The sequence below is a fragment of the Pithys albifrons genome, chromosome 3 (assembly GCF_047495875.1).
Source record: "Pithys albifrons albifrons isolate INPA30051 chromosome 3, PitAlb_v1, whole genome shotgun sequence".
NCBI classification, from domain to species: Eukaryota; Metazoa; Chordata; class Aves; order Passeriformes; family Thamnophilidae; genus Pithys; species Pithys albifrons.
The window spans coordinates 92,094,321-92,120,378 of record NC_092460.1 but is presented as its reverse complement, the minus strand read 5'-3'; the positions used below and the strand labels follow the sequence as shown (position 1 = coordinate 92,120,378).

Below are 26,058 nucleotides of genomic sequence, written 5' to 3'. Positions count from 1 at the left end.
CTTGTACTCTCATCACTAAATTTGTGTGTTTATGTTGCCGGTGCATCTGCTGATTCAGTTTTTACTGTGAGATGCCACTGAAGAGTGCATTATTAGTAATATTTAGGGTAATACAATGTTAATTAAATCAATGAATACAGTTACTGGATGAAATGGTAAATTATGTCTTAGTTTCAATCCTAGAAAATTCTAAAAAGTATAATGCTAAGCTCTTCTATTTTTTTTTTTTTTTTACATTTTTCAGGGACAACAAACATTCCACTTAGTTTGTTTTATTTTTGTTTTATAGATTTTATTTTATCTTTAACACAATCTTACTGGATGCACACACTGAAAGCTCCAGGCAGATGAAGCAAGATCATGAGCAAAATAGAAATTTCTGGAATAACAAATGAAAGCCTAGGCTGGGGCCGAAATAATATGCAGCCTGAGTCAAAATTAAGTAACTGCTCATCTCAACTTCTTCCTGCTCCACTGTGAGATAGATAGATAGATAGATAGATAGATAGATAGATAGATAGATAGATAGACACACATATATTACCATATACTTGCAAAATTTTGTATATAATCCAGAAGATATCAAATATTTCATATTTATTTAGCTACAAAGTACTAATTTTTGAGGTAATTTCATTAAACACTTTTCTGTTTGTCTCACAAACACTATTCTTGACTTACTGTCTTGATAAGATTCATTAGTTGCTTCCAATTATTATTCTTCCCCAAAAAAATATTTTTCAATTTTGGTATCTCATTATATACTTACACAAAACGTACCTCATTTAAGCCCCAAGTAGATTCTTGCATCACTTTTCCTTGAGTTCTTCTGTTTGTAGTCAATAAAGCTTCCTTCAGTTTTCAAAATTATTCCTTAATTTGATCTGAATTCTGTGTCACATTTAACAGGGAATGAGAGGTCAGAGTCAGAGTGATGCTGAGTAATTGTTTCCAGTTTTCCAAAGACAGGAGGACAGTAGGTACATGAAGATTATGTCAGAGCTCTGCAGTTGCCTCTGTCCTTGTTCTCCTGCTGGTACAGTTCTTCCCTAAACCCTCTGCTCATGTTTGTCTTAATATGTCACATCTTAATTCCCATTTTAAAATTTGCAAAACATGAAAGATTTCTACTCACTTGATTAGATCGTACTTAACAAAATGAAATCATAATACATTAATAATTAACTAATTAATAGTGACAAATTGCACAGCTCCAGCATTTGTCTATTCCATTCCTTTGCCTCAGGGATTCTTCTTTTCTCAGTAGATGATGGATAACTTGTCTGCTTTTTTAGTTTGTTGTAGGTTGTTATGAAGTGCAAACTGGATTCCTATGACAGTATTTTATGCTTTGCTGTGGCATAAACTGTCAAGAAGGGGGACAAGGGAGAGATATCCAATGGTTACTCACTAGATCATGCACACGAAATCTCAATTTTTGAGAAAAATTGTCTTTGATTATGAAAAAAAGTTGTCTTTGGTTAGTCCTATCATGTTTCTTTAAATGTCCCTGAAGTAAGTTTGTGACAGTCTGTCATCTGGAACATTTGTACCTTGCCGTTGTTTTTGTTTCTCTCTTGTAGATAGAAAACTGAAGGAATAAAGTAATTTTTGCTTGGTTCTGCAAAAAATAGATATATCCTATTAAAAAGAAAGAGTTTTTGAAATTTAGTAACACCTACTGACTTCAAAAGAAATCTTTTAAAATTCTGCTAGTGATAGAAATTCTGAGGATCTAAAACAAAAAAGTACTACATATGTTGACTCTTAAAGTGAATTTTGTTCTACAGTTGTACAAGCATCAGTTGATATTCCAGTTGTTGGATTGATGCTTTCGAAAAAAAATCCATGATGACTTTGTCACTGTAAAATGCTAGCCAGAGGTTGACTCATAAACCATACCAAAACTATGTAGATCATAAAGCTGTTTTTGTGCCCCAGTGGCAGATTATGTGAAGAAATAATTCAAAATACCTTCAAGATATTAAAGACTCTTAGAGTTTCATACTGAATCTGACACTGACATTGAGAACAAATTGTTTCTCTTCCATAGCTGAGGAAGATGCATAGTAAGATTGTGATATGCCAGATTTTCCTTGAAGTCCATATTAGAATCAAAGTTTAAAGCATGTACATCAATGACATCTTCAATATTGGTACATCAATTTCTGTAAGCCAGGGCCCCAGCTCTGGTTTCTCTGCTGTTGGTAACGTGTCATTTGTTGTGCCATTGTTACATGCATGAAGCATTTAGAGGAACTGACTAAAAGAAAATTTAACTAATGTGTAGAGTGTTCTTGGATACTTAAAATGGCTTAATTTTGCTTTTGGACTCCAAGTTGTAATGATAGAACAAATAATTATAAAATCACAATCACATTTTCAGGGTTAACATGTCAGTGGCTTTTGTGAAAACGTGTTCACTTGCAACACGTGGAAAACTAGCCATTAGTCTACAGAGTATTTGTATCAATGAAGCAGTTGTTTTTTGGATGAGAAGCTATGTTGTTAAATGTCTTACAGTTTATTTCTTTGTCTATGAAAATATATGTTTTGGTTTTTTTCATCATGCTCAGGCCCATGTTTTCAAATAAATTGTGTGTCTTCTCCTTGCAGTTATAATAGAAAATATTGCTAGAGTTGGATCCAAATACATCTGCTGCTAAAGATAATTAGGGTGAAGAAAATTGTGAGGTGACATTGTGCTTGAGACAGAATGACACTCTTGAGTATGAAGCTAAGTGTTGCCAGTAGACTGTGAAAGCAAGACACTCTCACTCTCAGCTATACTTAATTTGTTTGACCGTCATTGCTTCATGAAAGCTGGTCCATGTTAGTGTTTTAGTGCAAATCAGAAATGCCCTGTGGAAGAAAACAGCTTGGCCCAAGTACTGCAGTTGACATTGCTGAGCCATCTCAGACAGTGGCAGCTGGATTCCCCTTTGATGCAGCTAAACCAGGAGGTGCCTTCTCACAGTGCCCCGGCCCACATCTGCTGTTCATGGGTATTCAGCCTACAGCACAGGTGAGATGTATCAGAAAATAAAATCTCAAATCCTGCATAATATGAATGTCAAGTTCCCAGCAGCAACTTTCTCAATATACAAACCTGCTTCCATTGCACTGCACTTCTGGCTGATAGAGGTGAAGCCATTGAAACCAGTATAGTAATAGAAAAGCAAAGTCAGGAGTTTCTCACAAATTTTCTTTTGCTTCATACTGTCCTGGGGATTTCTTGTTTTTGTTTTGTTTTATTTTCCCTAGAAATTACATAAGAAAGATAAACACTGGGTCTCTCCTTTTCATTTTTTGAAACAGTTGTTGCAATGGATTGTTAGCAGTTTGGACAATTATTTCCCTGGAGTACATCCTGAATTATTGCAGATCTTCAGAGCACAGTGGGATTTAGCTGGTGCTAAGCTGCTGGCATTGTTTTGCTTTCTTCATTTATCAAATATAACAGTTTAATATGTGCCTGTAAGAATGGGGCTGAAGTTTCTTGTATTTCACTATGTGGTATGACTCCTCTGCTTTATTTGAAGTTCAGATTGATATTTTTATCTTCCTTCTTATCCTAGGAAATATGGTACTCTGTATCCTTACTCCCTACTTTTGCTGAAAGTAGCTGTTTAAAATACCAGGGTATTTTATAATATGTTTTTATCTAATTTGGTTCCAGATATATTTTTTTCACTCCCTCACAATTGGTCCAGCTGTGTCTGTATTTCCTTAATACATTGATCTCTTCCCTAGTATTGGGAACAGTCTATATAGAAGCCTTTAGAAGCCTCAAAGTCGTCAACAGCTTCTCTTGTGTTAAAAGCTCTGTTTATGCAGTGTTTACTCATTCAGGAGGGATTATGGCGCTTAGTTAAGTATGAGAGGCTAAAGTAACTAGAATTTAGTAGGTAGATATTTATAAGTAGATAAAATTTCTTCTTGAACAGTAAGATGGATGTAAAATAAGATGTCTTTCTTCAACCCATTCCACTTTTCTGCAACTTTACTGCCTTTTCCGTGGTTTTATAATTACAAAGCAAATGAAAAATAAGGAGACCTTCAGAAAGTGAATGATTATAAAAAAGTATTTCTGTCTGGACATTGTAGAACAAAGAACTGCTATACTGAGTGATTAAAGCAGTGAACAGAGAAAATGCAGATGAATCCTAAGAGACTACACACGACATGGAAGAAGACAAAAACAACTACAAAGAAGCTTAATTTTACTGCATCCTCAAAGATCCCTTTGAGTTTTTAATTATTTCAAAGGCATTTTGAGTCTTATGAAGTGATTTATAAAGATTTTTTTTCCTTAAAAACCTAAAGCAGTAAGTCTCGACTCCTAATACTATGATCTGCTTATTGCATTAGGCTGCCAAAATGCTAAGTACAGAGAGTGGCTGAACACTGCAGGCTTGCAGTGTTCTGAAGATGAAGGATGAAATCAGTTCCCTGGGCAGTAAAATTTTTGTCATCAACTTTGGGGAGGCCAGGATTCCCACCAAGACTGAAACACAGCTTGGCATCTCAGAGGAACAAGAGTAGGAGTCTGTATATCTTTCCTCATAGACTAAATGCTATAGATGAAATAAAAATAAAATATTTTTCCTTCTGTAAAAATACAGGGAGAGTCTTTATAGAAAGAAAAAGTAATGTCTTCAGACAGAGAAAAACCTCTGTTTATACAGGAAGCAAACTTTCAGCTTTTAGTACTCTATAGCCCCATGATGTTTGAGAGAGGAGTTTTATTTATATTCCCTCTGTATAATCTGGAAAACAACAACAATCCACACTTAATTAGCGGCTGAAGTACAACACCTCTAATGATGGTAGGCCAAAGAATAATAATTCCTCTTCTGTTTTTATGTTCTGCTTATAAGAAGGCATAATGCAGTTGTACGTGGTACAGGTGTTCCATCTGATGGTGAGAGGGGGCTGTTTCCTTGGGTGGTTGAATTTCAGAAGATATCGGTCCATTTCCTCTTTGAACCAACCTTTGGTTAAAAGCAACAACAACAAAAAAAAAACAACAAAAGGAATATTTATGGAAATTTCATTATTTGTAATTCACAAGACTCATCCATGAGATGGTTAGAATATTGACAAGGAGCAGGAGCTGCCACCAGCTCAGGTGATGACCTTGTCTCATCATCATTTTTCTCACATTTCCTGCTTATGTATTGTATTCCCATCACACACACTTGGTGTGTCTTGGATTTCTGTTGCCAGAGATACATTTAGATAGATGAAATCAGTCAGGTATTCCTTAGTATTTAATTTATATGAGAATTAGATTAGAGTCCATAACCAAATCCACTGTATTACTTAAATATTTCTTAAAATATCTGTCTTCTCCATATATTATCTTACATACATAAAATATTTTATAATCCCAAACTATTAATAATTAATTAAAATGTTTATATATAACATGCATATGTATGTACACTATGTGTAATATATATACAGATAATATAAATATTCATAGTTTATTTTCAAACATTTAACATTCATCAATTAATGATTAATAAACAAGTTAGTTTTACTTCCAACTCTTGTGCTGCCATTAACTCTGTTGAAAACTGCATTGTTTGTGGTTCCTAATTTTAAGTTTCTCAACTGACCTTTATTTGTAACAAAGAGTGATCCATCATAGTAGAGCATCTTTTTGCTTGATAAATCCAATTCTTAATCTCACTGGGCCATGTCACTGCTTTCATAAACAGATCAAACTGGATCATAAAAGAGCTGGGCTGCTGGCTGATGTGTCCTAGCAGAAGACCATTCTAGGAGTTCCTGCTCTGAAAGAGACCTTCTAATTGCCTGTTCTAATTTATTCTTAACTACTTGATACCTATTTGTTGTTGTGCCAGTGCCGTCCTTACTCATACCTACGTTTCTGAGTCTGACTAATTTTTTTTAGGTTGTGTTACTGAATCTCTCTGTACTTTCAGAAGACAGACTTTCTGTTCTTCACAGCAATCTTAGTGGCCATTTTCAGCACATTTTCCACATGCAGTTCATCTCCTTGGTATAATGGACAAAAGAAACTTAGAGAATCCCAGACAATGTGTTGAGTGATCTTTATTTTATTGTACTAACATATCCCTGTTTTTCTGGAGATATGTATGCTTTCCAATTTGCTATGGCTGGGGAGAGGATAGGAGGGAATGCTGTTGATGGACATTATGCATCTTGTACGAAAAATTGTAACAGCTTTTTATTAGGCAATCTACCTAAAACTAACACGGGATAGCATCCATTTCTGAATTAACTGTTTTCAGACTACAAGTAATATGAAATACAATGGAAAAGAGCAAAATGGTTTTAAAAAAAAACATTTTTGCATGAGTTGGTGTGTTTCCAGTCCTTTTCTTTCTCACTTAGCTACTGCTTGGGATTTGCTGATCTTATAAGGTGCTCTAGTGATTAGAAAGCTATTGAAGGGGTGGTGCTCTGGCAAACTGAAGGCAGAGTTTAATGAATTATTCCACAACAGCATTTTCAGACAGTCTTATGATTGGTTTTATTTGGTTTCGTTAACACCTAATTAATTTTTTTTTATAGAGAGAAGTCTTCATTAAAGATCAAGCATATCTCTATAGTTAGTTTAATTTGAGTGTCACTTTGATATCCTTTGAAATGCTAACAAAAGATCAGAGCAAAGTGAAGAACAGAGTTAATATGTGAAATAAAGTCATCATTACTTTTTAAGTGGGTGTTTTTTTGATACGTAATCCCAGATATTTTCCATAAAAATACAACATATTCATCTCTTAGGGATTTTTTTGTTATCTTTGGTTTGTTTTGTTTCTTTCTTTTAGAGAAGGAATTATTTCCAAATACAGACCTGTCTTTGAACTAATCTGTAAAACTAATAATAAATAGCATAACAATAAAATAATAATAACAATTCAGCAGGTTCTGTAATTAATTTTATAGTTTTTTCCTACTTGTTTTTTTTTACTTATGTTCTTACACTGTGGATAGCTCTACAAAATCTGAAAAATCCTCTAGAAGCACTCTAATCAACAGTATCTTTTGTATGCTTTGTCTTCTTGCCGTCTTCCCAGAAAATAACCCTACAGTACTGTATGGTTGTTTACATCAAGTATTAGTTCACTCTGGAATACATCCTGGTATGTTTTGATATAAGAGGGAGCAAGTCAAGAACATGTAGGATGCACAGATGTTGTTTTCAGCTGTGGGTTGCAATAGATCTTCTGTAGAGACAAACAACTTACTGAAATGGGTGTGTAGTGAATAGTTTGTGACTCTGCATTGTATTAACTCTTTTTTCCTGAGCTATAATAGGAGCTTAATTCCATCTTCTGTTCTTGACATTTTTATCCTCATTTCCTTCTCCTGGGCGTTACTTATTTTAATGAGATTTTACTGTGCTTCTCCAGCTATCAGCTTGTGGTGACTAAGCCAGGCAGCAGACAACGTATGGCATTACAAATTAATTTACTTGAGTTGACACAGACACAACAGTATTCTATACTTCAGTGACTTCTTCAGAGAATTATTTATAGAAGAGTCTGGGACATAATGTCAAATAACTAATGGGGAGTGGAGAAGTTGTTCATTTAAAGAAAAAAGTGCATGACATTTTATCATGTGTGCTTTTAATTGTGAGTGTAAAATATCTACTCTATAGAACTTGAAATAATTTGATGTAATCATTGCTACATGTGCTAAAAATTGCATTTTAATACTTTGGTTTTATGCACCATTAAATGCATGTTACCTGAACAGGTCTGATTCTCCAGTGATTTTAAATTATGTTCTGTTTGGAATTAGAAATGCTACTTTCAAAGCAAGTTTTGTAATTAATTTGAATCATCTATGAAGTTGTTTTTGGATGACCTTTTTGAGTTGGACACTTCCAAGGTTTTCTTTGGAAAGCCTTAATATCTAAATTCAGGTTTCTGAGGCCACTCCAAGGACCAGTTACCTTGGAGACAGTGTTCACTTTGAAGCCACTAAAATCTTTCCTTTGCTCTGGTGTTTTTTAGCTTGTGCAGAAATTTTCTCAAGAGAAGTAGCTGGCTTAAAACATGCATCTAAATTTGAAGGGCTGAAGTTCAAGTTATTACTGGAATACAAATTACTATATTTGGGAATTATGTAGAAAATGCATATGTGTATGTGTATATACACACACGAGTATTTGTATATGTATATACACACATATATATAAGCCTGTGCAAAAATCTAATTAAAAGTACCTTAAAATAAAAATTCCATTCCTTCTTAGTCCTATGTAAAAGAAGATGGGAGAGCAGCTTTCCAGTGGAAGTTGAGAGTGAGTAAAATTCCTGTGTAATTGAACATAAACTGGAAGAAATATAATCTTAAAACAATTTGCTGAAATACACAAACCATAAAGAAGACTAGTTTATACCTTCAGCAGTGTTTCCCTATTACCTGATTAGCATGGCTACAGAAGGAAATGCCTGTGTCTGCACACATATATGCAAAAATATGCACTTGCAAAAGTATTATCCCTCTGTGGCCACTTTTAAATACCATAATATTTGATTGTGAATATATATTTAATTCATAACAATAACTACTCAGTGTTATGTTTAAAGAAATCAATGAGTCAACTTCATTAAGCAGGATATGGAAGGGTAATACATTCCACACATTAAAAGAAGATTAATGAACTGCTGAGGACCTCCCTTCTGTTCTCCCCCGTGTATGTGTAGCTTCTGCAACAGGGAACAGCAGCTCACATATTTTCAGATATAGGAAATAGCTCTCAGGCTTTTCAAATAAAGTTGTACTCTGTCTTGTATGCAGGCCAGGGCCTATACATTGAATAAATCATCAGAAGTGTATTCCAGTTCTTTTAAAGAGAGTACAGTAGCGCTCTCTATTTTTTATTGATTGCATTATCAGGGAAAAATTGAATCCATTCCTTGTCAAGGCCCCTAAACCTCATATCATAAATAAGAGGGAAAAAAGGAAAAGATGGATGGAATTCAGTGAAATTAGCCAGAAAGAATGATGTTTCCTATTGTGTGATGATAAATTTTATTTTTTCATCTTGCCTATGTCAAGTGAAAGGTAGCAGCTAAAGTACTTTGAAGTAATAATCTTCAAAGACTTCTTTTAGCAGAATTGAAAATAAGCTTATTGGGGAGTTGTCTCCAACTAGATTTTCTGCCAATTAAGAGTCAAAGGCTCTTTCCTGTATGGAAGTTAGCACAAAAGAAAGGCAAGAGGATATACATTGTATCAGTCTGTGTGGCTATAATACCTCTGATTATTTTATTTTAATAAAATGCATTTTTTAATAAAGGAAAATATCGTTATATTCATGAATTAAATATAAATTATCTTTCATATTAGGGTATGGTGCTATGGTCTCTCCTGTGAGCTAGTGAAAATAGCACTGGATTGATTTTTACTTGCAAACTGGGAATCACGGTATTTTAGAAGGAACCATTTGGAGAATAGTTTTGTACTGATTATAACTGGCTTTGCTTTGTCTTCTTTGGAAAGTTTCAAATCCATTGCTGTAGACTTTAAGCCAGAACTCAGAGATACTGGTTTGAAATTGCCTATTACCATAGATATTGCGTTCAAATAAAAAAAAAAATTACTTGATTTACAGCTGACTTTTTGAAGTGCAGGGTGTATGCTTTAGCAGAAGGAAAACATTAGTAGAAGTTGTGGGAAAATACTTGGAAAAATAAATTATTGACTGACATTCCCAGCACCGTTTTCCTCCTTTACTGATTACTGGACGAGTTAACACAAATGTAGGTGCATTCTGTATCAAGTATACTTGTAGATAGAATGAAAAAGAACAAAACAAAACCAAAAATACAAAACAAAAAACCCTGAGTGAAGGGCACTACTACTTTGAATTACAAAAAGCAAAGTGCTCCAGATATGATTGTTTTAATGACCATGCAATCATCTATTTGCTTCTCAACCTCAACAAATAAACTTTCTTTGTTCCTAGAACTTTTTTTTTTTCCTAATAATGAGAAAGTGAATTAAGAGGAAGGGGATATGTGCTAAACCTCACATGTGTGCTGTTACAGTTTATTAGTGAAATGAGATTCTGGCACTTAATTGTGAATTTCTGGAGTGCAGGAAGATCTGTTTTTCAGTGCCTGAGAACAGATACATTACATACTTTTAGTAGCCTTTTCCCAAATATATTTCATCTTGCTTCTGTTAAGATGTTCTGTTCTTATTGCTTTTCTTGAATTCCACATTTTTATTTTTTTTTAATTCCAGATTCATATTTGGGTTGTTTGCGATGTTTCTTTCCCTTGCTGCAAGTTCTCGGATTTTATTAGGCTATTGCATTTGTCTCTGGGAGAAAGTTATAGAGGAGGAGGAAGAAGGGGAAAGTGGGACATAAATAATACTATAAAACTCTTGACTGTAAAGCATCACTTCCGCAAAATTATTGCAATCAAGATCTAGTAATTTTATCTCTTACTTTAGAGCCTAATCTCAACAAGTCTAATAAAGTACCAAAATTTTATTATTTCCTTAATGTGTCTCTCTTATTTTTTTAAATATATGTATTTTAGGTATGCATTTTATATATATATATATATATATATATATATATATATACACACACACACACACACATTTTTATATATATATATATATATATATATATATATATATATGTAAATGACTGTGTATGTGCAGTGGTGTCTGTAACATATAGGTTCATATATGTATGTCTTTGCTACACATTTTTGGGTAACATTGCACAGGCACTGTGCAGCAGTATTTTTAAATGTATAGCAAGATATTTAATATATCTCCATAGGATATAGTTTATTTATTAGTAAGCTTACAGTCTGAAGGAGATCCTCTTTTTAGAAATATTTAATCACATTTTGTATGTGAAGAGTTTTTTTCATGGAATACATAGTCACTAATTTAGAAAAGCATTTACGAGCATGATTAACTTCAAAGAAATATATGTTCCTGATTAAATTTTCTGTTGAACAGGGGTGTCAGTGGTCTGACCACAGTCAGAAAGTCAGTGACAGATTTGGGGACAGTCTGCAGCAATTTTAGGTCAGGTCCCAAGACCAAAGAAATGCACTGATTTATATGGCTATGTGGCTTGGGAATTCATTGTGAATCCTTGATGCTTTGTCAAGAATTAGTGTTTCCCAAGTGCCTTAGTGAAATGTCCAGAGCTCTAGTACTCTAAATGCCACCACAGGCTTCCAGTGGGTCAAGTACTCTGCACATTGGATAGGGATATGGTAACATGCAAATAAATAAAACCAAGCTGAAAATTTATCTAAGTAACTGACAGAGCTTCTAATGATTTCATGGAGCCAGTTCTAGAAGTAAGACCTGACACAAAGTCAGGTTGAGAAAATCTGTACATAATGCTTAATTACACAGCAGGTCAAACAGGAACTAAAAGAGGTAATTGAACAGTAAACATTTTAAAATTATAATTAACATCTCATGATGCCTCAGAGAATTGTTCTTCTTTCATAAGTAAATGTATATTTCTTTATAATTATCTACTTGACAAAGACACAGGTATATAGTGCAGGAAATCTCAAGAGTTGGCAATTTAATTTGATATTTCTAGCAGAAGCTATCTCTTCAGAGAGTAATATCTTAAAACTACTTCTAAAGAAACAGATAAACCTTTCTGCAAAACACGTGATGTAGCAATTTTCTCCTTAACCTTTAAAAACAAGCCTATAAAATTTAATGGTGTGATCTCATTTCTTTAGTACCTGTTAACAGCCTTGCTTTGGAAATGGTCTGTCAACTGTTAACTTTCAATCCATCCTTATTTTTATTGTTTCTTAGCAGCGGGCCAGAATGCAGACCTACATACCAGATTTTGCACTGTAATGCCACTCAGGCCCAACTTCTTTTATTTCAGATTGACTTGCCCATTTGCAAGAGAAAGTGAATTTTATTTCCTGTGTGCAATACCATAGCGTAAGCAGGATCTCTGTGACAGTGTTAACTTTGATAGGATTTATACCTACATCTTTAGCTATTTCCAAAAGTTTTTTCCCCTCTAGTTCCCTTTCCATTCTTGGCTAGCTGGTTTAATTTGAGAAACGTTGCTTACAATGCCATTAAGGAACACAAAAGAAAGAGTCAGTGATTAAACAAACAAAAAAAAAATAGCCTTTGCTTTTTGTAATTAACTGTATATTTGCTATTGTGTAAAATTATTATAAAGGGAAATTAATGAAATATTCACAATTTACGGTATTTACAACTGATTATGTGAGGCAAAAAACATGATTTATCATAAGTCATATTATCAGGTCTTTTGTATCACAATAAAATTTGTGACTGTAGTCCCTTGACTGTTACTGTAACAGTGTTCATAAATTTTAAAGTTTCCCAATGCATCTCTTTCTCAAAGAGGCATATACTATATATCTGAATGATTATATAAACTATTTGAATTATTAAAACAAGCATTGGAACATTTATGAGTGGAAGTCTCTTTGTAACTGGCCATATAGTGTTTAGCTCAAATGTGAGTTTTCTTGCATTTTGCATTCCTTGTGGAACTGACCCAACTGATAAGTGTCAGTGTTCAGATTGCTGTTCTTACTTTAAAGGCCCACATCTATGAACATTAAGATCTGCTCAGTGTGTGATAATGACCACTACTTTGTATGCAGTGCCACCTCAAAATTACAGTCCAAATAACCCATCAATGTCTTTTTTCCCATATAATTGGAAAGGTGCATCTTCGTTACATTTATGAGAGTTATAGACCTACTTTTGGTGGCATCATTCTACTTGTTCTTATTGTAGTGTGTTGTAGTTAGTAAGTGTCAACTTAATATACTTGCATTTAGTTTTCTATAAATAATCTTTCCTATGAGTGGAAAGAGCAACTAGAGTGCCATCTCAGGAACTGAGTATTTGTAGTATTTGGCTGTGCAAATAAGCCAAGAGTCATTGCATAAAAATAATGCAACAGGAAGAAGAGAGAATGAAGAATTTTTAGGAAAATTCCCAAGGAAAGGAAGTGTTTTTCTTTAAATTTACTTTCTGGATTAGTTAAATGTTATTGCTTTCTGCAATAGTCCAGTTTTGTTTTTGTAGTCATTGTTTAGGATGCGACTTTATAATAACAACTATGTTTTGTCTTTGACAGCAACAATAGTGTTGAATGAGCTCAACTGGACTGCGGCGTTGGATGATGTGTTCAAGCGGAACAGAGAAGAAGACCCCACTTTGTTATGGCAGGTTTTCGGTAGTGCAACTGGCCTCGCAAGGTATTACCCAGGTAACTGAAGTCACCTTAACAACTGTCCTATGCCATATATTGCCCCTAAAATATTCTGAATTATTTACAAGCAGTAAAATATAACTAAAATTTTTTTTTCATCCATGGGTGCAGTTTTTATATATCAGAATTAACCCAAGGACTGGGAAATTATTCTGGCATAAAGATAGTTATAAGAGGGGAGAAACTGGGGGTGAAATATGCAACTAACATTTTTTCAGTAAGAGGAACAAAAGATTATGTCCTTTGGAATGCTGAAAAGTCAAATTTTATTATTGTATGGTTTTCTAGATGTTGCGTAAAGTCAGCTGAATATTTGCCAGAGAGATTTTTGCACCTGTCTAGTTTCAAAAATAGGGGCCTGGGCACTAGACATATATGTAGTGAAAATAAGAATGCTCCATGCTATGTTTATGTCCCTCAGAACCCACAATCTCTGATGGCTACATCCTCGGTATTAAAGCTAAGCTCAATGAATACAACTTGATTACTTCAACTGGCATCTGTTCCCCCTGTTGAAGAATCACATCACTGGATCACATTTATTATTTAACTAGATGTATGTTTTACTGAATTTAGATTGCCAGTAACCTTAATTTGATTTTTGTTGTGTGATAGCTGGGAGAGACTTGTTTTATGGCAAGGCCTATGCTGCTGCTGTTCTTGTTAAGGGAGGCTGTTACCAATGACAGAATAATACATCCACTACACACAAGACAATTGTGTGCAGCATCTTAACTCATGCCTACAGCTGCCTAAGGAAGAATTTTGAGATCCTTTCTCTTCTGTTTATACAAGATTGTTTGTGTTTCTGAGGGTGAAGGAGATTATTCTAAAGCTGTTACTGTATCATTAGCACAACTGCTAGCCCAGGCAGAGAAACTGCCTCGGGCTATTTTACAGGAAGAACATTTCATAGCACTTGAGTCCTGTTTGTTTTGTCATGCTGGATGATAATGAAATAAATACATTTAGATTTTGTTGCAGAAAAAAATAATATTGAAAATGCTAATTTCATATTTTATTTTCCAAGTGTTCTGTTTCAATGCTTTGGGGATCTCTTAGTGCTTTTTTGGGGGTCAGCATTTGTCACCTGTTACTATGTGATGTTTTTCGAGTGCTGAAAAAGAAGTGTTTCTTAAGTGCTTCTCTGTGCCAATCTCTAGGAAATTAATTTTCAAGTGTAGATTATCTCATGTGTTGAAAAATACACAGCTGCAGAGTCTCTATGTATTCTTTCTTAGAGCACCTCTATATAATGGGAGAAGCTTGTTTTCCCTGTTTTGTAGGTGAATATGTTGTGTGTATACACTTGATCTAAACACAACTTCAAATTTAGGTTAAAATTCGTATCCTCACACCTCCTGCTTATTCCACAGCTAATTATCTAAGTCTTGATTAGCTGTCTAATCCTGTCAGAATATAGCTTCCTAAATTTCTGGATAACGCCCCAGTTCCTAAATTCTACACACACAAACACAGTGTGGAACATTCTGATACTGCTTTATTTATATGTGTGTTGTTTTGTGTTTCTGCTTCCCCTTTTCTTACATATGTAGCTCAAATTGTGAAGCCCTTCATGTTTTAGATTTTTATAATAGGTCTTGTGCAAAGTTCTCCATCTTTCTCTTTTTGTAAATTCTTTTTTGTATTTGTTAACATGGACAGATATTCTGAAATTTAATTCAAGTTTCATATACTAAAATACTCAATATTCACATTTGCAGTTTGAAAATTATGTTATAAAATGTAAAATATTGCTTTATTATATTTGCCTCATATAAGCCTTTTTAAAAGGGATGATTTTTTCCATATGACGATAATCGTGAACGAATTTATAAGTATCAAAAGCCAAAATTAAAATCTATAGATAAATATGTTCATTATTTCCTGAAACATATCCACACAGTCTTTCCTCCTTTATAAAGAAACACAAACAAACAAACAATGTTTTTTGGTACCTGTGTAAGCTCACAGTTTTTGTTTTAATTTGGTAGTATTCTACTGCCTTGAGCCATGGGTAGGTGGTACATCACTTCTGTCTTAAAGAGGCTCTTGGGCTGTCCTTGTCACCATAGTAACCAGCAGCATGAAGGGATCTTTCTGTGAGCAATCCCATGGGTGGAAAGTATGTGTGAAATATTAGGGTTTGGGGTTTTTTTCTATTATCTCATTGTTTCCTACATACATTGTGGTTTTGTACTGTTGTACACCCCTCTAGCATCACATCTATGATTACATATGGATTTTCAGGTGTACTTTGTCTGTCCCTTTAGTACATTTGTGTTCCCTTGTCTCTATCAAGAGGACAAGACAGCTTCCTTCTGGCTATCACCTAGACTGACATGCTTGGCAGTTCCTTTCTTCAAACCTTGTTATTTATACACTGTAATAAATGGTATTAGGCTTAAATACAATAGTAATCAGCTGCAGTGGAAGAATAGGAAACTATTTTACTAAAATAGCTACCAGTATCAGGTACAGGAAGTAATGGTACTAAACTTACTAAAATGAGAGGACTTAATTAGCCAATCAAATGTTCCTTAGGCAAAATGTCATTTGTTACTGAGGAGAAGACCACATTGTATGTGGTGTTACCTTTGTTCTGTTTTAAAGATGAAAAAAGAATGCAATCCAGGAAGCCAAGCCAGATGTAGGAAGATGTCTGTGTAGATGGATAGCTACAGATGTGCAGCAAAATATTAGAAATCTATGCAGAAAAAATTCTTTACACAGAGAGTAATCAGACATTAGAATGGGCTGCCCAGAGAGGTGGTGGGTTCACCATCCCTGGAGATTTTCAAACACAGATTGGACATGGCGCTGAGTGCCATGATCTAGTAAACGGACTGGAGTTGGACCAAGGGTTGGACTTGATGATCTTGGAGGTCTTTTCCAACCCAATCTATTCTATGATTCTATGATATATATTCTTATTTGCAGTGATGGCAGAACCAGTGCCAGGCAAGTTTTATTTTACAAGGTGCCCTAATGGAAACATTAGAGGCTGCATCGAGGTCAACTTCTCTCTTTATAGATAAATACTCTACTTCTTTTTATCTATTATCTACTTTTTCTTAGAATATAATCAGCTCTCATTCTCAAACATCAATACAGAAATGACAGACAAGAGCCAAAGATTTAGGCTACCTCCATGAGCCTCAAGCCTAGTTTTTCCACCTCTTTTGGTTAGTATTTTCGTCAGCTGGGTTTCAAGAGTCAGTATGAGTGTAGTCATGCTGCACTTTTTCTTCTTTATTTAGGAAAGCAGGTCTTCCCTAAAATATTTTTAAGTATTAGACAGCTTACTTAGTATTAACAGTTTCATTACTTTCGATGGCAGCATATTTCTGAAGAGAAGTGCTAAGCTCTGTTACTGTACTGGCAACCATCCATTGTGATACGCCAAGAGCAATTTTGAGGTTTCTATTACCTGTTCTGTGAGCTCTGAAAAACTCAACTAAGTAAACAGTAGTTTAATAAATGAGGTCAAAGGAATAAGCATAGAAAGTGAGTGAAACTTTTAAGACGGATGTAATATATGCTTACTCATATGTATCAAAAATTAGTTTTTCATTAAAGAAATGGTTTCAGCATTTTAAGAATGCATTCTCCTTTTCACACACATTTATTGAGTTGTATCATAATCAAGACAGGAATCTCTGTCTTCAGGTGATGAAATCCTTAGTTTAAAAGCGAAGTGTAGAAGAATAAATGGCCTAGTAGGAATATAGAGATTCAGCTCGATGAAAATTGTTCCCTCAAATTAAAATTGGCTATTTCACCTGTAATTACACAGAGCTACTACCAACACATCAAAAATGTAAAGGTTACAAATTTAATATAGAATAGACAGTTTCCCCAAATTTGTTTGGTTTTTTAAATTTACATTTAATCACCTTTAAATATATTTAAAATACATTAAAATTGTTAAAGAAATTTAATAGACTGAATGGTAAATTTGTCAAGTCATTGAAGTAAAGTTCTAAAACAAATAATGTAATAATAAAAGTAGTAACATTTAAATAAACTAATAAATATTTTAAATAAATTTAATAATATTTTAAATATTTGAAATTTCCTGCCTTTGTCCTGCAAGTGAACACTTTTCCATTATTTAGGTATAAGTCAAGAGTAAGAGTCAGTTTTCTACAGTGCCGTGAAAGAAAGATGAAATATATTTCATGGGTTTTTTAAGCAAACATAATTCAAGTTTAATATTATGGAAACTGTAAACAAAATCAGAGGAGTTTCTTTGGGAAAACTGTAAGCCACCAAGTTTAAAATTTGGATTCTCTGTGATATTGCAAGAGAGCACAAACATATATGTTGAAACACATTAGGACTGTAGATGTACATCTACCCGTCTATAACCTTTTAACTTTCTAGTTCTAATTCTAGACATTGTATGGGTTTTTCAAATATCATTTTAAGATGACAATTGACTAATTCTAGTCCAGGCATAGGGGTTCAGGGGTTTTGATTCAAATCACAAGCAGTAATTTTGCATCATTTTAGCAAGATCATTGAAATTAGCAGTGGACAAATATATTGCTCAAAACTAATTAATTAAAATAGTTTGACAGATACTTAACTGCTTACATTTTGAGAGGCATCTATCCCACTAATTTGATTATGTTTTAGGAAGCAGCTATATAAAAAAACAATCGAATATCAATTTTTTGGCAGGTTGTAGATACAATGTAAGCAGTTCCTCTTTTAGTCTTTAAGTTCTTTTAAATTATAGAGGGAATTAGGATTATAATTATTAATCAATGTTTCATTAAAATACTACAATGGGAGGCACACTGTTTTCTTTGTAGCAATTGCTAATTAAAATTTTAAAAACTTTTTGTATTTATGTGCCTTTTACCAGATACACACTGTTTAGTAAAAAGCCTGTTTGATCAGCAATATTGACTCAGGTCTCTCAGGAAATCATACTAAATAATAATTTTCCCAAGGGTAGTACTAGAAAGGGTTGTATTGATATGCATACTGATAGTACTGTGAGTTTCAGATTTTAGTTAGTGTGTTTTATACATCCATAATATTAGTATGATAATGCATGAGGAGATTCAACATCTTTTATGATGAAATGTGGAACATAGGCTGAGTGTGACAGTATTTTGTCTGCACTGACTTAAAGGTGGGATGTGTGGCATGTCAAGGTTCAAAAAGTTGAGACAATTCGTAACAAAAATAAAACTGAAAAAGAAATACTATCCTGCCCCCAAGATGTTTCAAGTCTTCCCACTTCCATCTGGAGATTTAAAAATGGCTGATAGGAAATGTAACTGAAAACTCACTTTCACAATATGGTATGTCTGAAAAAAGATGTCTTCTACTCTCCCAAAGTGCTGCATAGAACTGTGACTTCTCTTTCACGCAGGAGAAGGCAGAGTCCAACCTGCAGCTCCATAGCCCCTTCTCTTATGGCAGAACCTAGACACACATATTTGTCATCTTCATTTGACCTTACCTGTATTAGAGAAGAATTCTTACTTTAAGCATATATGAACATGTCTTGGTCACATATACATGTCTTTCTTAAGTTCACCTTCTCTCTCAACTTTAGTTGTGTATCTGTATAATTAAACAGAACTAGTCAGAGTTTTATTAGAATCCTTTAGACAGCCCCATGGTGTGACTGATGGGACAAGTGCTGGCAGCTTTTCCTAATGGACAACAATGGGATTTTGTTTCTTCTTTACTGCGAGGTTCTTCAGTCCTGTTCCAGGCATATATGTGCTGCATGGCACATAACGCATGCCTAAATTTCATTAAAAATGTCACTGTCCTCATTTGGCAGATAAAAGGAACAGCTCCTTCAGTAATCCTCTGAAAGTCAGTTTTTCAAGACAGGAATACGAGTAAAAACAGTATTTTAAGATTCAGTGTGCTTTTACATTCATTAACTCATACTTAAATTCATTGTTTCAAGATCAGCTGGTGTCATAATCTTCTCTGTATGTTTGTAATATCAGTGCTGAATGGTACAGTGAAAAGAAATTGTATTCCTTTCCTATCTTTGCTGTAGAGTTGCCTTGTATTTCACTTTCTTCTATTTATCTATATAATAAGTCTAATGTGATGGTAATTTTAATTAGAGAAAAATCTCTTTGCATGACTTGTGCCAGTATTTTATTGGTATATCCCTATGTAATTAAGAGTTTACAAGGTGTTGAATGGAAGAATTTACAAATAAAGAAAATAATGCTTCACTGCTGATTATCCAGAAAAATAATTTTGTCCCTGAAGTCTTCAAACTCTTAGATTGAAAATATGGATAGAGAAGAGCTACTATGATCTCTTACTCTTCATTTAAAAAACAAACAAACAAACAAACAAGCAAACAAAACCACCACAACAAAAAAACTTAACCTGTTTCCAGATATTTAGGGTAGCAGGTCTTACTCAGCAACTAGAGCATTCCCTGCTTAGACAAATTAATAATAGAAGAGATTCAAAAATCAATTTCTAGTAAAATAAAATGGTATCTCTCCAAATGAAGGACTTGCAGTGCACCGCTGCTCTTGTGTTAACAATTAATGGCAAGCAATAGGGTTTTGGCCATGATATTGAACTCTCCAAAGAAAGTAATTACTGAAGCAGATAGTAAAAGACTAGAAAGCCTAAAAAATCCATACAAAATGAATCAAAAGCCTTGAGAAACTGACAAGTTAAGAACTTGCTTTTTTTTTCCCCAAAAGGTTTTGTATTTTATAGCTGTTAGTCCTTATTAACAAGTCAACATTTAAAGGAGTCTTTAAAGTAGAAAAACAAAGTAAAGCCTTAATTTTCCTATTAATGGAGATTATAAATTATCAGTTAGAGAGCAATTAGTGTGTGAATTGCATACTTCTACTTTTTGTAAGGAAATAAGCCTCTTTGATTGTTGTTGACTTCCTTTTTTTTCCCCTTTAAATATGGGAGCGAGGGCTATGTGCTGACACGATTTGAATCTAACTGTATTGATAGGATCATAGAATTGCTAGCTTAGAAAAGACCTTTAAGATCATCAAGTCTAACCAACAACGCCATTACCACCACAATGTTCACTACTACACCATGTCCTCAAATGTCACATCTACATGTTTTTTGAATTTCCAGGGTTGGTGACTCTACCACTTACTTAGGCTACCCGTTCCAACGCCTCACAACCCTTTTTGTGAAGAAACTTTTCATATTATCTGATCTAAACCACCCTGGGGCAACTTCAGGACATTTCCTCTCATCCTGTGACTTGTTACCTCAGAGGACAGGCTGATACCCACCTCACTACAACCTTGTTTCATGATATAAAAAATCTTAAAATAAGTTCAACTTTGGCTCATTTTTCAAAATGGATGTGAAAAAATGGATGTGCTGAATGTTGCAGTTATGGAAGCAGATCCACCCAGTTACAGGGTAATGTGCTATTTCTAGTGAGTTAATAAAATTACATCCCGCAGCCACCATGCCTTCTTGCTGAAGTTCATGCAATCTCTGTTGTCTTTATGATACAAATTGAAATCTCTAGAATGTGCTTTATGGGAGAAAAAGAAAAACAACTAGAAACCCAACAAAACATCATGTTACTTCTCTCCTTCTCCTTAAGCTCTGATACTCCCACCCTTGTTGGGGACATGGTAGCTAGTCCAGGTGACACTAACGTAAGTGACAGAGTTGGGATGAAATTCAGTTTGTACATGCAGAAGGAGAAACATTTGCTTCTGAACTAAGATAACACAGAGGCATTCAAGGGGTTAATTTTAAGTTGCACAGTGCAGTATGAGTTGCAGCTGCTAATTGCTTTTATAATTTTTTTTGGTATATTGCAACCAAATATTAATGAATTTGTGCATGGACTATTCCCATATAAAATCCTTACTGAACTGAATTGGGATAAAACAGTGCAGTGTTGCCCATAGGTAATAGATTCTGAAATATCTTTGAGATAAATTACTCTCTTTTCTGTATGGTGATGAAGCTATTGAAAGTTACAGAGGACATTGCACAGACCTGTCTATGTTAGACAGATGTTACCTGAACATACTTTGAAGTCTTGTCAATTTTCAGTCATTATCAGAGTAAAATCATGAAGCTGCATTCCATTTTGATTGAACATCTGGTGTGGTAGTGCAGAGTTGGTCGGGAACAATCTCTGGACTTGGAGGACTGTATTAACCAGGTATTAATCCAAGGTGTCATTACTATACAAATATCCTGAGTGCTTAGCTTAGCAGTTGAAAACACTGTATTATAATTAATGTTAGGGGCTTTTAAAGTTGTGTCTCTCTCTTATTTTTAGTTACTATGTCTCACCACTTTTCACCTTTACTGAAAAAAATAGCTAAGGAATTCTACAAAGGTACTGCTGCTACACTGAAATTCAATTGACTTCTTTCTGAGCAGTGAGCTGAGGAATATCACATTTCTCAAATAGTCTGGGCTATTGCATGTCTGGATGCAGGTTTTTTCCTCATAAGTTCACTAAGAGATGAAAAGAAGATATTAAACTAGCAGCAAAGTATATGCTGTACCTTGTATCTTTGTTTAATCTGAGGAAGACTACTGAAACTGGCTAACGGAATTGAATAGTTTGTGGGTTTGATTGTTTTGATTATCCACATGAATGTTTATTTGAGAGATGGCAAGATAAAATTCAACTTTAACAAATATTTTTTTGTCTAACCTGATGGGATGTCACACCTGGTAAATGCCACATTGAGGTTAACTGCCAAGTAACCCTGTGAGATGGAAAAGTAACAGGGTTTGAGTCAAAATAAGATGATGCTGTCCCGGATTTAATAATTGGCATTTGTTGCCTGTCTTAGTATCAGCTTTTGGTCTCTTTTCCCAAATGTGTAAATAATTCAAAGGATGTAAAGCTGTTAATAATTCATCTCTGCTATCCATTCCTTGCACATGAATACTGAACCAGCAGAGCAGGGCAGGACTTTCAGGAAAGCTTCCCTCATGACACTCACCTATGCCTCTGGAATCATCTCATGAGTGCAGAGTGGGAGGACATAGCCAAGGTCTCCCTTTCCTAATAAATACCTTTATTTAGGCTTTACCATGTGGTAGTCTCTGTACTACATTAATTGTTTCTTCTTGTAATCAGCAAAACTGATGATTTCCACTCTACATATGCAGAAATAACAGAAGATTATGCCTTGCTCTAGTGTTGTATCTCCATAATGCAAAAAGCAGAAGTGGGAGGGATATAAAATCCAATGAATAATTTATAAATATCAGATCTATTCACATGCCAAACAAGAAAATCATCAAAGGGGAACATGACTAAAGCTTAATGTATGCACCAGAGAACCATGCAGTGTAGATATAGTTCAAAGGTAGTCATATGCAATAATGAAACACAGTGAGGCTCATTTCTTGAAGATGTTGGTAAGCCAGATTCCAAGGCATCTGATTAAAAAAGTATTAAACAATAGGTTCTGTAAATAAAATTGTAAATCTCGAATTCCTTGACCTGCAGTTTTAGCTTTCTAGGAAAAAGTGTAATCATATTTTTTGTGTATTTCATTTTGCTTCCATTTTAGATCATGTAATGACTTTTGTTGGTAAGATGTAAAGCCAGTTTCCCAAAGTGGCTTTATAGTATATTCTGTATATGTAGCAAGGCAGCATGTTTCTCTTTGAATGGTCTCCACCTCTTCTATTATTTCCTGTGTAATTATAGATGCATACTTCTTTTTGCACCTTTCTTAAAAAAAATTAAAAGAGTAAATCAGATAAATTAAAATTGATCAGTGGGGATCAAGTATCATAAGGGAATATCAGTTTCCTCTTAATAACCATTTCAATAATATCCATAAATACTCAGAATGTTACCAAAACCAGTAAATAGATTTGAGACCATTCAAATCCATCTAAAATTAAAAGTGTTATTCCAGGGAGAGCCTAGGATGAATGACTAATTTAGTCATGTTAATTCTTGAGGTTGAAGAGGGAATTCATCACTTCTTTGGTGTGAATGAAATTTTAGATACTAAGGCCTGAGTTCTTATTTATGTTTAGTCATGCAGAGACTCTCTACTAGATTATGTATACTGTTGTAGAAACCATCATAAAGATCAATAGAACCAGTTTTCTCACTAACATTTTATGTCTTAATTAGTGTATGATCCAGCACCCATTAATATCTGATGATAATTTTTTTCCGTCATGGAACCTTAAACATGTAGGTGCTTGTTGTATTTGTCTGGACAGAAAATAATGTATTAATTAGGCAAGTGAAACTTACTGACATGTAGCACAGAAGATACTGCTTTAATGGCATGGTAACAAATAATGTTTTTAAAGACCTTCTCCATATCTCCCTGCACCTGCTGTCAGTCTCAGTGGTGTTTCTACTCAAAGAGCCACACTAATGAGAGGGAATTTAGCTGTTCTGTTCAGCACTCTGTCTGTCTCCCCAAAAGGAAAACTGTGTTACCATTGACAGTAATCTCCAAAAGGATTAGATAGACTGTAAGTAGTGTGCTGAGTGGTTTATGTTATTATACACAGTTTATTTTGTGTATAATTGGACTGTTGTAATAGTTCTTAGCCTAGTTCTGGTGAATTTGTTCCCTTCTGTTACGCTTTTTTACCTACTAATATAGATGTAGCCAGAAAGGGACAAGTCTGGACCTTGTTGCAATCCAGGATATTATGGAAGAGCTATGGTAGAAATTAATCCAAGTCTTAGCAGTTTAAGTTTTAACAGGAGTTCTACTGAAGAAAAATTTCTCTTCACTTCCTTTGTTTTACTCTGTCTCAACCAGAAGTTTTGAGCATTCTCTCCGTGTTTAGAGGGAAACAAAAGAATAGAAGTAACTTTTTAAAAGTGCTGTTGTGGTGGGCATTCCAGTTTAAAAAATCATCAGCTTTTGTTATACAAATCTTTTGGTGCTTTTGGACATACTAGGTAAAATTTCAGGCATTTCAATTTTTGTTATTTGTTGTTTAAGTTGGTATTAATTTTGCCTCTTCGTTTTTCTGAAAACTTTGCCACACACTGGCCTTGAGGGCCCAGTTCTGAAGTGCTTTCTGTCTAGACAACTGGCATTGACCTCAAGGAAGTGATGTGCTACCTTTCAGGTGGTATTACATTGACATGTATTTTTAGCTCTCAATTTTTGCAGAAAAAATAACTGAATTATATCTCATAGTCTTTTACACAGGTAAAACCTATCTTAAAGCTATATTTCTGTGAATTTTAGTTTAGCGCTTAGAAAAGTTACATTGTAGTTTAAAATACCATGTGAAGTTACACTGTCATCTCCTTGAAGGTTATGATATCAGATAAATTCTAGCTAAATGTACCTGTGATACTTTTTGCTTGATAATTTATATTAGCCAAGGGATTAGTCTGTTTCTGTGTCTTTAGAACATTGATTCAATTTTAAATAATTGTCTATGCCAATATCTGTTGTCACAGCAGAATATGATGATAATGTTAGAAGGACCCTTCTTCAGCTCCTGCATTCAAATTTTCTGTGAACCACCACCCATTTGTTTTGGGGAATGCACTTAAGGAGCTGGACTTACCTTTCACGTGAAAAAAGTGATATTACCAGTGTAGATTGCATTTTATGTGTTGTTTTGAAATAAATTCAGATCATATGTTCAGGTAGTTCTCTGTACATGAAGACTGTCCAAGATATGTGTTGATTTACAGGGACATGTTTGGTATGGCATAGCCTTTTAGTGGATGTCACTGGAAAGACTGAAAGTTTTGGCAGAGATATAGAAATGTTGGCCAGTATCTTGATTTATATTTGCTATTTTGCTTAAACCACTCATGATACAAACTGAAATGAGCATATTGCATGTAGATTTTTCAAACCTCAGGGAATGTTGTTAAAGGATGCATTTTCAGATGGAATCCCTATGGATAGGATAGCCTGGACAGACACAAAAAGTCCATCATCAAATATGTGCTAACCATAAAATACTGGTAAATTTAACCTGTGCATGCCTAAGTAATGATACTTTAGTTAGAATTTTGACATATATCAGTCTCAAAAATTCAGTTCTCTTATTTCTGGAAATTTAAAATATCCTTATGCTGTAAGGTCCCAAAGAACCTGTCAGGTGGTCTAGCCTGAGATCACAGACAATACTGATGGAGACTTTGAGGTCCCCCTGAGGTGCAGTAATACACAGGGATTTTTTCTGTGGCTGTTAAATGTGTCCTGTGGGTTATATTTGGCTTAAATGTTGTGGCAGGTGATGGGCCAACTCAGGGTTTGGTCACTTAGGAAAGGATTCATTTAGTAAAATCAAAAATAGGCAGCTGCTCAAAGCTGGTGGCTTCTTTTATATTCATGGGTAAAGACATCATAATTTTTCCATTTTGTCTTAGATGAATGCTATTTCAGGAAGAATCCCGGAGCTGCTTATATCTTTCTTTATTTCCTAGACAGAAAAATTATTAATGTCAGAAAATAGCTCCCCCAAGGCCATTGGCATACAGTAAGAGAACAAATTGCAGAACATTACCTTATTCCCTGTAACTTTTCACATTTTATTTGTGTTCGTTAAGCTGTCAAATTGTTTTGAAAGGATCATTTTGTTTTTCAGTAAGAAAAAGATTCTTGCCCTTGCTTAAAATTATGATAACGCCTAAACACCTGCAAAAGGTTTTTAATCTTAGCATTTTCTCTACAGAGGCATAAGTATTTACATCATATTTTGTTGACAGAAAATATGATACTTTCATGTTACTTTTCTAGTCAGTGTACAAATGTTTAGGGTCATAACTGAGCTTTCAATTGGTACAG

The 26,058-nt window shown here is 34.4% G+C and overlaps 1 protein-coding gene across 2 annotated transcripts in view; it reads left to right on the top strand.

The window, feature by feature from the left end:
• Window positions 1–26,058, top strand: part of CACNA2D1 (calcium voltage-gated channel auxiliary subunit alpha2delta 1) — a 387,377-nt gene that overhangs the window by 252,996 nt on the left and 108,323 nt on the right. For both annotated transcript variants that reach the window (XM_071552728.1, XM_071552727.1), the window contains exon 7: window positions 13,151–13,282. In XM_071552728.1, coding sequence (XP_071408829.1) covers window positions 13,151–13,282 — 132 coding nt within the window. The remainder of the gene's footprint in view (window positions 1–13,150; window positions 13,283–26,058) is intronic.